Source organism: Xyrauchen texanus, chromosome 1, assembly GCF_025860055.1.
Source record: "Xyrauchen texanus isolate HMW12.3.18 chromosome 1, RBS_HiC_50CHRs, whole genome shotgun sequence".
NCBI lineage: Eukaryota > Metazoa > Chordata > Actinopteri > Cypriniformes > Catostomidae > Xyrauchen > Xyrauchen texanus.
Window position 1 is genome coordinate 37,848,658 of NC_068276.1, and position 19,475 is coordinate 37,868,132.

Genomic DNA, 19,475 nt, shown 5'->3' on the forward strand with positions numbered 1-19,475 from the left:
ACCATTCTTTGTAAACCCTAGAAATGGTTGTGCGTGAAAATCCCAGTAACTGAGCAGATTGTGAAATACTCAGACCGGCCCGTCTGGCACCAACAACCATGCCACGCTCAAAATTGCTTAAATCACCTTTCTTTCCCATTCTGACATTCAGTTTGGAGTTCAGGAGATTGTCTTGACCAGGACCACACCCCTAAATGCACTGAAGCAACTGCCATGTGATTGGTTGATTAGATAATTGCATTAATGAGAAATTGAACAGGTGTTCCTAATAATCCTTTAGGTGAGTGTATATACTGAATTGTCTGAACCATGAATATGCATGTTATCTGTGCAAACCTGATAATTGTACAAATACTCAGAGAATTTCTCAAAAGGCAAATATTTTATGTATGTTTTTCACTACAAAACTTTACATAACATTTGTTTAGATATGAATGAGGCAATATTTAAAATGGACAAAAACACTGGATGTCAGAGGATTTTTCATTATTCATGTCTAAAGATAAAATCTATTAACATGTCAATGACTGAACATGCATCTTATGGCCTACATACAGGTCATTGCATGGCTCTATAAAGCAATCTTTACTACAAGGCCATTTGAGTATGATGTATCTTACACACATTAGCACAATATATCAGAAGCAAAGCACACACACCAAGATGTGATTATTGTATGAATGGCAAGAGCTCTATAGCTTGAGTTTGGAGTCCCCAGCCTCCATGGCCTTGGTGGCGATCTCTGCTCTGTCCATTAGTAGCTTGGCTTGCTCATCTGGTTCTTGTGTATGAATGTTCCGGAGTAGAAAGTGACTGATGAAAAGCTTCAAGCCTTCCCGAAGCATTCCCAGCTTGGGAATTCCAGAGATCCTAGCACACAAAGGTACACACACACACACAGGCATATATTGACACACATAAGCCTTTTAAAAAACGAACTTTGACTATACTACACATCTTTTTTCTCAGTTCAGACATTTCATGTTTTTTATAAAAAAATATTTTTTCATTTTTGTAACATTTCTATTATTTATTTATTTTTATTTGCACTTTCAAATGAATATTTAACCATTCAAGTTATAACTGTAATAGCAAAGCTAATAAATTCATAAACACATTACCTCTTCCTTTCATAATTTCATTTATAGTTTTATATATAAATGTGAACAAAACCTCCTAAACGACACTAAAAACTTTTTCTAAATAGTAATGTCATGCTTTTGCCTTGCATAATTACAAAAAAACAATGTAGTCGTCTGATACATGCCCTTAATAAATTGGAAGCTGGTAACCCACTGAACATTAATGAACATTTGTATATATAAATATTAATTTCTCTAGTACAGATACTCACCTGCCAAATATATTCACAAGATCCTCTGGCTCTGTTTCTCCGAGAAGTTTCATGAAAATCTGTTTCAGGAATTTGACTTTAGGCTTATCAAGCTCTCCAAATTCAATAGCCTTATGATAAAGAAAGAAAATAAAGTTAACAAGACTAGGCATCCTTTAACAAATGATTCCTATAGAGGACTGAACATATAAAATTTCATACAGTATAATTCATATATTTATTCTCTTGGAGAGGGGTGGGCAAATATTACCTTAAGAATGGAAAGGGAAAGACACTTCCTGTGTAAAAAATGTGTGACCAACTGGACCAGGTTACTGAAGGACCTGCTGGAAAGGTTTGCCAGGTCTTTGAACTTGTCCCATAAACTGAACTGAAAGGTCATCTAAAGAATAGAAGCAAAGGAGATTAATGCAGAATTTATATTAACAAAAATGTTTTAATTTATATTTCTCATATAGGAAAGAGCAAACATCAACTAACTGGGTCTAAGCAGCTTGACCTATATAAGCAATATTTGAATGTTGAAGACCTTTTTTTAACACTACTATATACTTACAATATAAGTTATTATATACAAAATTAACTATTTGCATATTTTGCATATTTAAATATGTATTGATCATCATCTCAAAGTTCTTTGCTTAAGCACAATTTTTAGCAGCTCCTAATGCAGTGAAAAGTAGCAATCTGCGCTGTTCCACTCTACCTGGAACCGTCGATCATGTGAGCAAAATTTTTCTGCCAGAACTGCATAGAATCTATTGAAGCTTTTCTCCTGCAGGCAGCAGTCCATCAGAACATGAACAATTTCCCTTTCTTGCTGATCTTTCAATCCTAGCCTGAGAGAAAAAGATTAAACTGAATGAGTAATTCATAATTTGACAAATATTTGGTCAAAACAGAATGGTCTGGTGACATGCAAGTTTACTGTAAACTAAATTAATCTTTACTTTTTTTTTAACCTAAAATGACAGAAGCTTTCACTCTCTATTACAACAGATCTATTAAAACAAAATATTTATGTGTCATAACTATTTTGTACTTGTCTTTGTCATTGTGTAGTCATGCAAGTTATTCGTTTAAACATCTTACAAAGCATTTGAATTATGAAACCAAATATCTTCAAAACAGCTTTAATACTATACATTAGAGTTGCATTTTATGGAAAAATTACTTTTCCAGATACTGTGCCTGCAGAGTTATGACTTACTGTCAATTGCTAATTGTGATTAAAAAATTTGCCCAAAGGGACAACATGGTCTATGCATGTGAAAATCAATTAAAAGAAATGAAAAAATAGAGCATGTTAGCATCAATTTGAGGTGAAATTTAGCTGACAAACCTAAGAAGTTTCTCAAAGGCATCCAAAAAGTCTTCACTTGACATTATCACACAGAAAATGTTCCTCCTAATGTCTGTGTTCATTCTCTGTTTGCGTGCAAGCTCCAACATCTTTGCGCTGTACTGCAAATTCACAAAGTAAAAATTCAGACGAACATCTGTGCCTGTACCTTGACCCTCATAAAGCCAAAATACACTCAGTTGCACCACCAAATGCCATAAACATCAGAACATACTTGTCACTTTTTTTCTTACCTGTTCCCCTTTTGCGGGTAGGTTGATTTTCTTGTTTTCGTGGTCGTCAATCATAGGTGCTCCACTCCAGGAAGATCCCACAATCCACCAACGGCCAACCCGCTCAGCCTCTAGAAGATTATCTAGGGAGACTCTCAACTTCACGTCACTGCTACCTGCACTGCTGTGAATCTATCAGGAGTCAGCGGGAAAAGACAGCTTTCCAGCATTAACACAGTTAAAGTTGAAATTGAGTGCTTCAAATTTCTGTAACCAAGTAATTGACTACAAAACATTTTTGTTATTTGTTTTAAAAAAGTGTTACAAAGCTTGCTACAAAACTCAAATCAGTGTGGCTACATCAAACTGTGGAGTTAGTCTGCACCCCAGTGGACAGGGCAAGCAGTACAATGAGTTATACAACATTAATCCCAAACATTTATTTTACTATTAAGGTTTGAATCATTTTTCTGTTATGACCACATGCCAATTAGAGTTTAATCCATAACATTTTCCAGGTTATTCTAACCAAGAATGTGTTATTTAACAGATTATGAAAGAACAAATATAACAGCTCAATTTAAAATGCAAACTTAATTCAATACATAAGATTGCATTTTAGGTTGCTAAATTATTCTTTTTCCTTATATATATATATATATATATATATATTTCAGGCATAACTTGCACATCCAATTTCGTTTGGTGGCACAGAAATGACTACTTCAGCTTTAATAACAGCAGAATGACAATTAATAAATTTCTGACCAAAGTCCTCTGGAGTTTCCTTAATTTCTCCATGGGTTCAGGGTCATAACCTGGAATCTTCCGCATGTCATTGTTCTTCAGGGCCAACATAGTCTCCAACATAAATCGAATCTGAGAGGCAAGCCAACAAACAAAAAACATAAGACCACCAGGACTTTAGGTTATTAAGGGCAGCAGATTCAGTTTTAACGTAAAAATTATGCATTTTAGGAAGGTAACCGGTGAAATTATCTGACAATCCAACACAGTAAATTGCTTTCCATTGTGCTTAAGCTTGATCATTTTTTCTAAAGAGAAATTATCAACAATAAACAGTTAATGACTCAAATTGTTCATTAGTGGCATATTATCTGATCACCATGACAATAATCTAGCACTATGACAATACTGTCACAGTTTTCTACAATGCTGTAGTGGTGTCCCTGCCACTTGTGACCTAAATTTGCCTCTTATAAACATTGTCTTGTCGGCCTTATTAGTAGAAAAGAGCTACTTTTAAGTAAATGTAAAAATGGAAAGCTGGAACTTCTTGGAGAAAATGTGATGGTCTACTGTCTTACTCTTGTTTGGTCCTGAAAACACTCTCCTTCAATGCTGGCTTTCCGCTGAGCTTCCGAGATGAGCTCCTTAAGGGCAAGCGGATCGTCCTTTCTCAGAGCAAAACCAACATTCTTCAAAACCAGCAGAACCAGCTCTATATCCCTTGAGCTGAAACGTGTCACCAGCTTCTTCAGAATGTCAAAGACCAAGAGACCATGGACCACATGAAAGTTGTAGAGATGGGCAATTATGGACACCAAGTTGTCACATTCTTTGTGTGTAGTATCAAGCTGACTGTAGGTTTTATCAAACTGACGAACTACAGTCTCCAGAAAATTAGCTCCAACCTCAGAGGAAAAAATAAGCAAGAAAGTGGGAAATTGTCAGCATCTTCAACATCTACACTATCTGACAGAAATTCTTGTAACATCATACCAATGAGATGATTTAACATGCTTCTCGGTTTGTGGTTGACTATAATGCCATTAAGGCAAGTGTCTGAACCTGTATAGTGACCTAAACTCAGATTAGATACCTCCAAGCCAACAGTATGGTGGAGAACGCTGACGAGTAGGATGTGCTCCATCAGCAGCCTAGTAGAGAGAGTGCACATTCATCAGTGTGTTGTTTAAAAGTCACATTTGGTTACTTAAGTGTGTGTGATTATGAGAGCCTGCAACGTGGACATTCACAATTAAAAAGTTGGCAACTACATAATTCTAGATGAGGTAACCTTTCAGGCATGAGAGCAGGGGTGACACAGGCAGCCAGCAAAACGTCAGTGAGTGTATCATTCATGTCCTTTCTGCTGGTGCTCATGTACAGCTCTTCTAGCTGACTGCTGATGGACGCCATATTGGGTTGACTCAACCTGTTCAACACAGGGCAGGGTTAAACATGTGCTTATTAACCTGATCAACAAAATGAGGACAGAATTTCACATGATCTGTCACCTGATTGGCAGGGGTTAAAAGATGCCTCTTCAAACAGTGCATTTATAAATCGACAGCTAGAAAACCCTAGACAATGGCCCTGTCCCAAATGACACACTTGATGTGGACTTGCGGTCTCGTGGCCTTCAAATGAGTGTCTCTGCGAAGTCCACAAGACCATAGGGTGTCCCGTTTGACATTTTAGTGCTCAGAAGGATGCTCACGAGGGCCTCCTTTGCACCCTTGAAGTGGTCTTCGGCTGAGCCTGCTACCCAACAGTCCCTGCTGCTAAACCTCATGACCAATCAGAGTGGACTGGAGATTGTGTGCCTGAGGAAACTTCATGGTTCTTTTCTCCGATTGTCATTGACGGATCTCTTGCTTTTCTTGAGTATATACAATCACTTTTTAATGTGATGTGTATAACTGGTTTAAAAAAAAATCATTGTTTTGTTCGGTTTACCAAAGATGGAATCACTCTCAACAGAATCATATTCTGTTTCTATTACATAATTTTTCTTTGGGAAGTTTTGCATTCATAAAGTAACTTAAATCTAAACCTTTGCTATTGTTTGTTTCAAAGAGGATTTTACAATTATTAAGAGTCTCTAAACATTAAGACATGAGAGAGTACTTTCCTGTTCATAGCTGAGGTTTTCACAATTCATTGTATTGATTTAAATAGTAATGTTTGGTCTGCCGGTGATATATAACCTGAAAAAGTGTGGCTGGTTGAATATATAAATAAAAAGTTTTTTGCTATCTACTGCAGTGTGTGAGATGCATGTGCTCCTTTCTATCCATTTGACTGTTTTAGGCACCTGCATGCAACGATTCAGGAATCCAAATCAAGTTTATTTGTTCTCTGAATATTTTCAAAAGATGGGGTTTTGTTGATGTTATTATACATGTGCTTTGCATTTCAAAGTCTCATGATTAAATCTTGTAATACTTTAATGTCGGTGTGTTGTTTCGAATTATTCAACAGATACAAATATTCAAGAGGGAGTTTAAAATGTGTTCCTATCCCTATCAATGTTGTGATGTTTTCTGATAATTATTTGTATGTATAAGACAAACAATGTATTAAAATGTGTCATCTGGCTTAAATCTTGAAGTCTGACCCAAATGGATGCTTTTATAACTCATGCACCCTCATGGACTTGCTGACTAGCGCTCCATCTGTCTGAATTTGGAGGAGGACCTCAAGGTCAAATGGTGCCATTTGGGACAGGGCCATTATCCTCCTGTGGCTTGTGGTTACCTGTTTATAAGACCTTTTACATTGCGCTTCAGTTTCTCCAGCTCGGCTCTGCGTTTGCTGTCCACATCTTCTCGTAGGTGAGGTGGAACATACATGTTCACTGTAGCAGAATTCTGTAAGAAGATTCCAGCATGGATCAACAGGCATAAAATCATAACCACTACTCAAAGCACTAGCATTAGCATTGAAACAAGCAAGTAAAAGACTCAGGAAAAGAGAATCGTGGCTTATGGGGAGAGTAAGGCTGAATTTATGATTTAGTAATTAAATCGTGGTTTTAAAAGACATACTGCTTCTTTGTTCTCAGATGGCCTTTGTTCAGATTCAACTTCCTCTCCATCATCATCTTCTTCTTCTTTGTCCTCTGATGCTTCTGTGTAACTTTCCTCTTCTTCATCTCCCGCGTCCTCGTCGTATTCTATCTGTGTGACATCTTCTCCATCACCTTCCACCTCTTCCTCTACATCTTCACCCTCACTGTCATCTTTCTCCTCACTATCTGTCATTTCTCGTCCGCTGTCCTCTTCCAACTCATCAAAGTTATCCTTGGCTTTGTCTAGGTCCATTTCTTCATCACTCCCATACAGTCCTGACGCAGACGCCCCAGGCTCAAGAATTCCTAAAATATAATCAAGCCCATCGTTGGCGAATGACTGGGGAAGGCTCTGTTTGTTCCTTCTTTTATTCAGTCCAAGGCGTTTCTCTAATTTTCTTATTTCTTTATCCTCTTCAATATTTGCCTCTAATAGAGCCCGCTTTCTGGTCTCGTTCGGTTTAGATTTCTTTTTCGGACTTGGGAGATCTTCGAAGAAGTGAACTTTTCTTTTAGTCTTCTCTTCTACGTCATCTTTAGTTTTGGCATTGTCTCTCTGCGGCTTCTGAGGTCTCGGAGTGGCGAGATTAATATTTTCGACCGATTTTACTTCTGTTTTTTCCACCTTATCCTCCTTCGCAGCGGTCTTGTTTGCTGGCTCAGTTTCCTCACACTTGTTCGGGAGTGACTGACCCATGTAGTGACTTTTCATCTTAGCTTTCTTAAACTTACGTTTCTCTTTGCGCAGCACTTTTCTATTTTTCCTCTTTAAGAACACTGTTCTTTGATCACGTTCATTGTCATCGAGACCTCCTTTGCTTTTCACAAAATTATTGACTGAATCCCTGAATTTCTCAAGTTTATCTTTTTGCTTTTTCCTTCCACCTTTCCCTTTGCTCCTGCGCTGCGTTTTTGCTTTCATGTTCGCTCACCCTTTCTCCTTACAATCACTAATAGTTCACTTTATCTTCATGTACACTGTTAATATTACAGACCGAAAATAAAACAAATATCACACGAAGGACTTGTAACACATGCACAGACTGGAGGTAGCCATTGACGTTGTTTCTTCGTTCAACGTTCTTGCTGTTTAGAAAACAAAATTAAGTTACTTCACGCCATCTACTGAGCTGGAGTATAACAGCGCTGGTGGTGTTTTGTTATGGCAAGTGGTATTCGTATTGCCAAAGCATTTGTAACATAGATGCGAGAAAGAAAGAAAGAAAGAAACCACAATGTACTAATTTTAAAGAAAATAACAAGAAAAAATATTTTTTTAAGCAAGCAAACTTACACAGAGGTAACCAGATGGCTTAAAGGGATAGTTCAACCAAATATGGAAATTATCTCATCATTTACTCACCCTCATGCCATTCCAGATGTGTATGACTTTCTCTCTTCTGCAGAACACAAATGATGATTTTAATAAAAAATATCTCAGCTGTGTTGGTCCATTCAATGAAAGTGAATTGTGGCCAAAATTTTGAATGTCCAAAATGTGCATAAAGGCAGCATAAAAGTAATCCATACAGACTCCATTTGTTTAATTCATGGATTACTTTTATGCTGCCTTTATGCGCATTTTGGACATTCAAAATTTGGCCACAATTCACTTTAGAAGCAATATGAAAGGTGTGGGTGACAAACATATCAATGTTTAAGTTTTTTTTTCACTATAAATCTCCACTTTCATTTCCATATTTTGTCTTCGTTTTTGGTGATTTGCATTCTTCGTGCATGTCACCACCTACTGGTCAGGGAGGAGAATTTATAGTAAAGAAATACTTAAATATTGATCTATATCTCACCAACACCTGTCATGTTGCTTATGAAGACATATATTTAACCACTGGAGTCTTATGGATTATTTTTTTGCAGCCTTTATCTGACTTTTTGAGCTTCAAAGTTCTGGTCACCATTACAGATAACAGAATACATGCTGTAAAATGTAATTTGTAACATATTTCATTAGATTACTCAAGGTCAGTAATGTATTATAAATACTTTGGATTACTTCTTCAGCACTGGTAGATTTTTTTCACTTGTTTTGACAATAAAAACTCAAAACAAACACATGTTAAAAATACATTCTCTGAAAAACCTAAATATCTTATGTAGTGTTGTTTCTAAAACAAGATCAATCAAACTGATCTTGTTTAAAGGATTTATAGATATTTTTACAGGAATACAATACAAAAATTGTTATCAAAAATAAGATTTTTGCCCTAATGTCAAAGGTCTTACTAGAAAAAAGAAATTATGATCCAACGTGAATTTTCTTAGTATTTTAGCTTAGCGTAAATCTAACAATTTACACAAGGTTTATTTCTATTTCTTCTGATCCAAATTTCTTCAAACTTACTTCTCTGTCTGCTCGTATGAATGTAACACATCATAAGAAAGTGTTTCACTGCTGTTCAAATGCACTTTGGATCGCATCATTTATATGTATAAATGTTTTCCACCTGAAAGGACTAAATATTAAATTAAACAAATGACAATAAAATGCAAAGTAATCTCTTCAGTAATCTAAATACATTTTGAATGTAACTGTATTGTAATTACCAATGATTTAAATTGTAACTGTAGTGGAATACAGTTACTTATATTTTGTATTTTAAATACGTAATCCCATTACATGTATTCTGTTACTCCCCTACCCTGCCATTCACTGTCATTGTATGGACCTATAGAGCTTAAATATTCTTCTAAAAATCTTTGATTGTGAAGAATTTGTAAAATAATTTATTAAGTTTTATTACAATAATATAACTTAATATAAGTGCAAAAGCTAAACAGCTAAGTTATATATATATATATATATATATATATATATATATATATATATATATATATATATATATATATAAAACTTTAAAACAAGTAGCTTTGTCATCCTTACAGCAGAAACAATATGGCAACGAGGGGCCTTACAGTTAAAAAGGTTGAGAGTAGCAGACGTTCCTTTGTTTTATTTTTCCGTGTGTTCTAGTGGCTCTCTGCATGACTACATTATTAATAAATTGTGAATGAGGTATTTTATAAATATACGAGCCATTAAAGTGTACTAAACATGTGAACGTGAGCCTTTGAACACTCCCTGTACGTGTGTCGCGTAATGATGACGCAATATGTTTTGAATGAGATTTGATCGTTTATTTGGCGCTGAGACGGAACTGCTGTCAGCGATTCGAGCTCTGTTCAGAGAGGTCAGTTTCTATTACAGTGAATGGACTCGTCACACATTGGGTTGAATGAACGTGTTTCTGCAATATGAAGAATGGAAGAAGACGATGTGACGATCAGAGAGCAGAATTTCCACAGCCAAGTGCGCGAGTACATCGTGAGTACGGAGAGACTGAGAAGAGCGCAACACATTAATCATATTGCGAACTGTGTTCGCTATTTCAACACCTAATTGCCCTTCCAAATCTCTTTCCTCACTGGAATGATGAAATTAATTTACTATAATTTTAAATATTTGGTAAGTCAGGCCAGTTCGCTAGCATGTTAGCTTGGAGTTAGCTACACATATCGAGGCATTTATTATTTTTCTGCGGTTATTATGACAAGTTAAAAGGAAAAAGCCATGGTTAAATGATTTGTTGTTTTCTTTTACTGAACATATGCATTGTGCTCTGTGGCTGCCCTGCCCTGATGTATTTTCGTGACACTGTTTATTGTGTCAGGTACTGCAGGTTTTTAGCAGGGGGAGTGTTTACTGTTTGGTCGCTGGACATAATGAGACAGAAAAAGGGACAGACTAGACAGTTTGCCAAAGACTAACTGTTTTGATCCGCTTGCAAGACCGTTTAAACATCATAATGGTTCTAAAGCCTGTTTACTTTTGCTGGTGTAGATATGAGTATCGCAGGTTTGCAGTGTTTATTTTGGGTGTCTGGATGTAATGTCTCTCTTTCCTGCTTAGGCAAACCTGTTCTAGTGTGTCATATATAAATGGATTTCATGATCTGCTTGTGATTTCAATATCACAAATTAATATGTCTGTGCTAACTGGCATTCCCTACTGAACACATTTTGCAAGCTTTGCTTGGAAGAACAGCCAAGACCTGCCCAAGTGCCTCATAAATGTAAAGCAATGATGAAAATTGGGCAGTACAGGTATTTTTTGTTCCAGCCACATTTAGATTTAGAGAGCTGCCAATTTGACTCTTTTTGCTTGGAGCTTATATTCTATTTGACAGACAATAATGTTTTCTAGTGGTAACACAACCTTACATGTATAATAATAATATACTTTTGTATAGCACCTTTAAAAGTGGCTTCTCTAAGTGCTTTACATAAGTAAGAACAACACATAATCATAGAATAAAATACACACATGTACAATAAAAGTGAATCAAGCACTACATAAACATAAAACATCAACTGAAAGCCAACTTGAAAAAACTTTGTTTTTAGGCAAGATTTGAAAATACCAAGAGACTTTGACTCACGAATGCCAATTGGAATTAAATTCCACTGACTCTGAGCATAATTTGAGAATGCCCTATCTCCCATTGAGCGAATGCGTGTTTGAGGGACTACTAAAAGGCCATGCTGAGATGAACAAAGGTTACACATTGGAGTATAATTAATTACAAGATCTGAAAGATATTTGGGAGCAGACCATGAAGTGCTTTATATGTAAGCATGAGAACTTTAAAGTTGACCCGATACTTAACAGGCAAGTGCAAGGACTCCAAGACTGGGGTAATATGTTCGCATGTTTTTGTCTGAGTTAAAATCCTGGCTGATGAATTTTGGACATTCTGCAGTTTATTTAAGGTAGACTTTGAAACTGCAGCAAGGAGTGCGTTACAGTAATACATGCGTGAATATACAAATGTATTGATCAACTTTTCAACTACAGAAAAGGATAGCATTGGATGCAAAAATGTTTCTGATAAAAAAGAATGATGTCCTGACTGTATTTTGCCCAAGAGGTTCAAATGTCAAAGAAGAATCAAAGGTCACACCAAGATTCCTCAGTTTTCCCCGAAACGCAAGTACACAGTCATCAATAACCAATGGTGTCGGACTAGCATTACGAAGCTAATGATGGGTGCAAAGCAACATCACCTCGGTTTTATCACTGTTTAAGCAGAGACAAGCAGAGCATATCTATGTTCTTTTATCTGGGATTACTGTACTCTGAATTAGTGCTCTGTAGTTCTGTTACGCTACAAGCAATGTGTAATATGAGTTAAAGTTCAAGCATGCCTGGTATGTTTACATACACATATCCATCAGTCTGTCCTCTCAAAATACACCCCAGTGTCCATTACACTGCTGATTCAAGCCATATAACATGACTACAGCATTAAAGATTACAGGTGTAGCATTTTTATGGATGTTGTACTTTATCAGCTGGGCTGTTACTTTTGAAATAGTTTAGATACAGGCAAGACTTTCAGAAAAGTTTTGACAGAAAAAGTTGTTATTTAATGTTTATACAATTTTCAGTCCATTACATTCCTTTTCACATAATGATTAGTGAAAATGCTCAGTCAACTATACATTTTTAACTGTGTCATCTGTTTTAGTTTAACAGGTAGCATGTGTATGAAATGTTTATAATGTATGAATGTTACTCCCTCTTTCTAGATCTGCTTCCTCCTGTTTGCAGTACTGTACATTGTATCATACTGCGTCATCACACGCTACAAGAGGAAAAGCGGTAAGGATGACAGATCAAATCCTGTTTTTGAGGAAACTGTTGCAACATGCAAAGAATTGTATTTATTATAATTACACTTTTCAATGTTTATTTTTCACCCAATAAATTCTGTCATTATTTACTCACCCTTATGTTTTTCCTAACCCCTTATGACATTCTGTCTTTTGTGGAAAACAAAAGGATTTTTCATGCTATTTGTCCCTATAAGGACTGAGGCTTTCAGGCTGCAAAGACAAGCAGAGCATATCTATGTTCTTTTATCTGGGATTACTGTACTCTGAATTAGTGCACTTTAGTTCTGAAAAAAACACCATAAAAATATCATAAATAGTCTATATGACTTTTGTGGTGTATTCCAAGTCTTCTGTAGTCAAATAGTAGCTTTGTGTGTGGAATGAATCATGAACAAATCATTCAGAACATTTTTAACTGGATTGTGAACTTGGAACTTAATCATGGCTGACTGCGAATAGTGAATTTTTACAATGGCATTGTCATTTAGTATTCATGTTCTCAGTTACCAGAGTGTACCTTAAGGTTTTGGTCTCATCTTTACATAATGTTATTATATGGCTTCTGTGTCGAACCTACGGCGTAGGCTCCACGTAGTGGCCAACATGTTTGTTTGCATTTATAGTTTGTGTCTGTATCGTTCTGTGAGTACACAGCCAAAATGAAAACTATACTGTATGTTTCATAAATAAACAAAAGCAATGCAAACATAGTAATTTCTGGATTCAAAAGTTTTTATAAAATTATTGTAGCATCAATACATTAATTATTATTACAATTATTTATAATTTATTATTCATGGTGCCTACATTGCAGTGCAGATAGTAAATTAGGAAATTACTGTATGCTTGCTCTTGAGTCACTTAAATAATAATACATAAATATTTTGGCATACTTTTGACATTCCATGCTGAAAAGGACTTGTCAAATTAATTGGGCTAATAACTTCTTGCCTGAATAACACAAAATGGGTGTCGTTTTAAAGAATTTACAATGCATAAAGGCAATATAGCCAACTATTATTAGGTGCTTTTTAATTTACTGACATATTAGATTAGTTTCCATAACTTATGATTATTTACTTTTTTTTTAGCTTTTAAAACACATATGGTCAAACATATGGTCAGTAGAATACAAAACATTATTTCACTCACATATCAAATTAATATCAAGTAAAGGCCCAGAGCAAAAAGCTTTTAAAGTTTAAACTGTAAATAGATATATTTTGTAACGTTTTACTTGTAACTTTATGAAACACAAACAGAATAAAAAAACAGCAGATGATCCCTGTTGAGACAATTGCTTCAATGGTCACGAGTCCAAATACAATTTGATATGATGCATCGATATTCAAATAATCTTGGTTTAAATCAGATGCTACCTCAGTTAAAGTGGAAGGACCAATCACAGCTGTTATTGTCTACGGTGACATGACAGTCACATTTTTGAAGAGGTGCATGTCAGGTTATGGCGTAGGGTAGCAAAATCTTTGTGTACAGCTGAAGAAAGAATGTAATACACATCTGGAATGGCATGAGGGTGAGTACAAGTACACGTAGCCTATGCTGTAGGTTCGCCGCAGAAGAATAAATCGTCCTTTAGTGCACAAGTCCTATGAACTAGTGTAGAGCTCTTCAGCTACTTTCCTTCTGGGGCCAGATTATCCAGATGAAAACTGAACCAATCTTTTTTCTTTATTTACCTTTGCTAACACTTTTATTGTAACTAAAGGCCTTTGAGCACCAAAGTAGTTATGAGAGGTGATTCAGCGAGGAATGGCATTTTCACATAAAAAGCGACTCAAATGATCGTCATCAATACATTCATGCCTTTACATTTAGTGCTGATAATCTAAAAGCAATTTTACCCCGGCAAATTAGGTGACTCAACACACCTTTCAGCTGGTCTGCCCTTCACCCATTACGGAAACGAAAAGAAACAAGCATGATGAAGATAAAGAGTTTGTTGATTGCTCAACGAGAAAGAAAACATTTAAAACTCTTCACAAACTATTTTAGTTCACCTGCTGGACAAGATGACTGGCAGTATTATTATGTATACACCGTTTAAGTGGTAATTAGAATCAAGTGTAAAAAAAAATATATATATTAAGAGTTAAAACATGTTATTATTTAGAACCATAGTGATCATATGCCGCTGCCACGCATACTGTATATACTTGTAAGTGCATTTGTTTAAATCACTGTGTAATCCACACACATATAATTACTGTTAAAACAAATGCTGTCAATTGAAGCAATACTGATTCTATCTTATTGCTTGTACATCTACTTGTGTTATACATTTTCTCAAAACCCAGCATGTTACTAATTAAACGTGAAATATAATTCAAGCAATAAAACAATCTCACCCAACAAAACCCATCTTCTGTCTGACCCATTATTATATACTTTGATGCTGCCAACAACAGCGCAGCTGTAACATTTTTGTGGAGACACCACGTTTTTGATGCCGCAATATATATTAGAGATAAGAGAACTCACATAAGATTAAATGCAAAGGCAAAAAAAGGAGCAATATGAAATACATTATGAAGAGAATCCATGTCAGAGGATCAGAGAGTTTTTTTTTTTTTTTATAGGAGATGCAAAGCAGTGATGCAGCAGTATCATTAACATGTTAAGAGAACCCATATAAGAAAAGAATAACATTTCAGTTTTTCAGGAATTTGTTGAAAGTGAAATACACATCCTCACTGCTCAAGATTTCATCCTCAAGTTACTTCTGCGTTTAATGTTGGTGGTCAAAACAACTTTCTGTGCATTTGTTGTGCTAGTTTTGGAACTGCAGCGGCTCCTGACAAGTCATCTAAAGCTTGCAATGTATTTCATTAATAGGATATATATTCCAATTGTTTTTGTTTTCCTGTATTATTCGGTTTCACAATGAATATCATGGTTTAAATATTTTTACTGTAGTTAAACCATGGTAAATGTACTGCAAGGGAATGCAAGACCTATTGCAAGGAAACGGAAACTATTGCAAGGGAGGGAACAAAACTTCTTGCGAGGGAACACAAAATTTATTGCGAGGACAAAACATTTCCCACCCTGTAATCTAACTACCGAACGAGTCTGGCGGACAACATGGTGTGTTTTAAAATGAATAACAGTTGTTTTTTATGACTAGGCACACCTCTGCCACTCGGCGTCTGTCGGCGGCGCCCACCTACAACTCAGGAGGCTGCTCAAATTTCTGCCGCGCCATCGAGTGCAACTCAAATATTTTCCATTAAATTCATCCCAAATCATTATCAGTGGACATTATAGTATTTACTCTAGCCTTGTTCATTCTTTAGGAAGGGAAAACCTTGGTAACTTTTGTGTGTACCGTCTGCCACGTGAACCGCATCGACATGCACTGTGTTTGATATCGCCATATCCTAGCCTCGTCGAGGCGTGGTTCTTCTTATTCGGCGTGTGACTGCCTTAAGGGGTTGAGTAGAACTGCACAGAGAACTGCTGTGAAAGTATTTTTTTACGTCTATATTTGACCATACTCCGCATCACAGTTAAGCTATTTGTATTGATATATTTAATAAGCCACGATCAAATATGCTCACCTAAATGTTGCTTGTTTATGTTTTGGAGAGCAGTGTTACTGAACTATGCCTGGACAAATATAAACACTTGATCTGATTCAGAACTGGACAACGGACCATGATAGCTGAATGGTGTAAAACTCACAGCTGTGTTTTTTACAGAGAGCACTCGGATGTTTCAGACTGTGACACGATTTTATCTAAATTAGTTGGAGGACCAGATTAAAGTGATTAAATTGGTTAGATTTGGCCTGTGGGCTGCCAGGTGACTGGTCCTGGACTAGTGGCCATGACCCCCTGGTTGAGAACCACTGCTATGGATCACTCTAAATTATACTTAAATGATACTTGAACATTGCTTTTGTGTCCTTTTGAAGCTTGGAACCCTCAGTCCCCATTCGCATCCATACATTTTTCTTCTAAATTTCATGTTTTGTGTTCCACGGAAGATAGAAAGGCATTTTGCTTTGGAACAACATGACGGTGGCTCTCGCAGATTGTTAAATGTTTTTTAAGCTCCCTTAAATTCAGTTTAAATCAAATATAGTTGACAAAAATGTTAAGCAAGTTTGTTTGCATGCTCAATTTTAATAGAAGGGGTATCCAGAACACAGTGCTGTACAGCAGTGCCAACTCCAACCTCCCTTACACATACAATTTTATGAGGACTGTTACAGTACTTGAGCAGGTAACCTCTAGACATTTAAAAGAAGCTTGACTAACGTCAGTTTACCCCTGTGGAGAGTGTCGATCGCAATAGAAACTAGCCTGTCCTCAAGACTCTCTGAGAAGATATTATGAGGCATCAAAGCTGCATGAAAAGCTGTATGACCTCAGGCGAGGACATTCAGGGGTCTGAAAATTCATCTGAAATTCAGTAAACTGCAATTTTTGTAATTAGTTTGGAGCGAGGCTTTTATAGACTTTCTTTGTTCTTCTTGACAGCCACCATCTGGCTGGTTTATTATAAGGTTTATTCACATGTTTGTGATTTATGAGTAACTGGTAATGTTTTCATGTAGCTTTCAGGTAAATGAACAGAGATCACGTTTTATTCTTATTAAACCATCTGTCAGGTCTCATCTGGTTATTTGAAAACCATGTAAATTTCAGCAAGGGTTATTTTGGTTGCAAGTTCACAGCAAAGAACTTTACACAGGATATAAACAGCTGACTGGCACTTCTTGGAAAGAGGCTGCCAGAGCATCACACCACTAAGAGAATGACATGAACAAAGCCTAACCTTAATAAAAGCTCTGATCCATTTTATCATTATAATGCAGGAAGTCAGATACTTTAGGAATCTGTCTCTGGTATATTGGTTGATTTTATTTTGCCCTCTTGTGCCAACAGATGACCAGGAAGATGAGGATGCCATTGTCAACAGAATATCGTGAGTTCTTCCACAGCTCTGACCATATCTGGTGTTATAACGAGGGACTTATTTTAAGTGGGATCATAAAATGACCCAGTTTTATGTGACTCAAGTCTTTTAGTTTTACAATTTGTTATTAGATGTTGTACTATGCCTTAATGAAACAACATCACTTGTATTTTCTTCATGTAACACCTTATAAATAGAACATGATCTTAAAGATAGTGAAAGTTGTTGATATAAAATGTCATTAACATAGTGTACAACAAATATTAGCACTCTTTATACTAACACTACTGTTCCTGCATTTCTCCATTCCTTTCCAATGCCTCCCTTATCTTATTATTTTCTTTCTTTCAACCCCAGTATGTACCTGTGTACATTTACATTAGCAGTGTCTGGAGGGGCTGTCCTCCTCTTGCCATTCTCTATAATCAGTAATGAGATCCTGCTCTCCTTTCCCAAAAACTACTACATTCAGTGGCTCAATGGATCACTCATCCATGGTCAGTATAAGCCCTTTCCTATCTTTCTTTTTCAAATATTGGTTGATGTTAATCCTTACTTTACAAGTCTAGTTTTGTGTTGTTTTGAGTAAGTGACTGGCAAGTATCGGATCGCTTCTTAGAGGCATAGATAGATGTCAGATCTGTGAACAAAACAGGTTGTTTGTCATTGCATTTGGAAGCTTTAGATCTAAAGTAAATAAATTTACTAAAACATTTTTACTAAAACAATGACTGGGACAAAAGAGATTTTTTTGTTGATGAATCAACTTATGGGTGTTATTATATGGGTGCATAACCCTCCCATCTGTAGTCAGGAGTGTTCATGCAAAACATGTTGAAATCACTGTTCTCCAAATGCTTGTTTAGTGTGCCACACATTTGTAAATTAAAGTCATACAAGGCACTGAAACAACTATAATATTGTGTTCAGTGTCCTGTTGCCATGGTTATTCAGTGTACATTTATGTACAGATTTGGAAGTGAGTCCATTCATAGATTTATTTAGTTTGATAATTGTGGTTCTTGATCCCTCAAATGTTATGCTGAATGTGTTTTATGTGATATTTCCAAAAAGCCTATTTTTTTCCCCTGTAGTTTCTCCTTAAGAATATTGCTGAATTATTGTTTGCCTAGAGTTAGTCATGGCCACAAGGTGGTGCCAGTGTTTATTATTTGTTCTGACACTGTCCCTTTCCATGAAAGCAGGTTTCTGGGTTGTTTTACGTAGTAATGCTTGACATTTTGAAAAAAAGCAAGGCGAGAAGTTTCATTCTTAAACAAGAATGAGTTTAGTTACTATATCATTTGGGATCTGACAGTGCTTAACTTAAGTCATACAATAAATGACAACTAAAATCACCAATCAATCTAAAATCAATCTCCAAATGCTGTTAGTACTGTTTATAAAATGACTTTAAATTATTCATGATTCAGTGTTTGGATTGCTTTCCCTCCTTCAGGCCTCTGGAACCTGGTGTCCCTCTTCTCAAATCTCTGTCTCTTTGTGCTGATGCCTTTTGCCTATTTTTTCTTGGAGTCCGAGGGCTTTGCAGGTTCAAAAAAGGTATGAAGCTCACACACCCCCAAGAAATGTGCAAGATTTTTAGAAGCTGTTTTACTCAACATGCACACACACACACTTGCTCATGTACAAAGGAATCTTATGCACTGTGTTTAAGGATGCTGGCCCACATATGTGTGGTCCTAATATATGATTTCAGAGGTTTTATATTTTCTGAAATGCATCTCTACTTGAAGATGTACACATTGAATACATTTACATACACTATTATATGTGACCCTTGTGATTTGGGACACTCCTCCACCCCAAAAAAGATAAAACTTCAAAAGCAGGACGGTCTTAATTCTACAACTCATTTAACTTTGTCAATTGCTACTCAAAGAACAGCTGTAAACGGTGCGCATAGAGACTACAAACCAGCAAACACAGGCCATCACAATAGAGTCTCCAGATAAAAATGAAATGGTGGGAGGGAATGCATCAGGTTGCCCTCTGTCTTCACAGTTTGAAGTCGCTCCTGGTTTATGTCTCTTTTGGCAAAACTACTTAAAGATTTGTAGCTACTGTAGT

General features: G+C 36.2%; 2 protein-coding genes across 4 annotated transcripts in view; one reads left to right on the plus strand and one right to left on the minus strand.

Moving 5' to 3' along the window:
- Nucleotides 1-394: 394 nt before the first annotated feature.
- Nucleotides 395-7,813, minus strand: nom1 (nucleolar protein with MIF4G domain 1). The gene is made up of 12 exons (XM_052104048.1): nucleotides 6,724-7,813; nucleotides 6,434-6,546; nucleotides 4,971-5,108; nucleotides 4,773-4,830; nucleotides 4,258-4,584; nucleotides 3,698-3,808; nucleotides 2,951-3,121; nucleotides 2,697-2,818; nucleotides 2,061-2,193; nucleotides 1,605-1,736; nucleotides 1,355-1,464; nucleotides 395-870 (listed from the first exon to the last, which is right to left on the minus strand). The coding sequence occupies exons 1-12, from the start codon at nucleotides 7,666-7,668 to the stop codon at nucleotides 693-695; spliced, it is 2,538 nt and encodes an 845-aa protein (XP_051960008.1). The 5' UTR covers nucleotides 7,669-7,813; the 3' UTR covers nucleotides 395-692.
- Nucleotides 7,814-9,897: 2,084 nt separating this feature from the next.
- The window catches only part of LOC127628003 (limb region 1 protein homolog), a 53,102-nt gene continuing 43,524 nt past the window's right edge, over nucleotides 9,898-19,475 (plus strand). For 2 of the 3 annotated variants that reach the window (XR_007968605.1, XM_052104686.1), the window contains exons 1-5: nucleotides 9,898-10,089; nucleotides 12,354-12,426; nucleotides 17,354-17,393; nucleotides 17,742-17,881; nucleotides 18,844-18,947. Coding sequence is in view for 2 of the 3 variants with exons in the window: in XM_052104686.1 (XP_051960646.1) it covers nucleotides 10,027-10,089; nucleotides 12,354-12,426; nucleotides 17,354-17,393; nucleotides 17,742-17,881; nucleotides 18,844-18,947 (420 nt within the window). In the remaining variant the exon portion in view is untranslated. The remainder of the gene's footprint in view (nucleotides 10,090-12,353; nucleotides 12,427-17,353; nucleotides 17,394-17,741; nucleotides 17,882-18,843; nucleotides 18,948-19,475) is intronic. The other variant, XM_052104805.1, reaches the window with a different exon arrangement.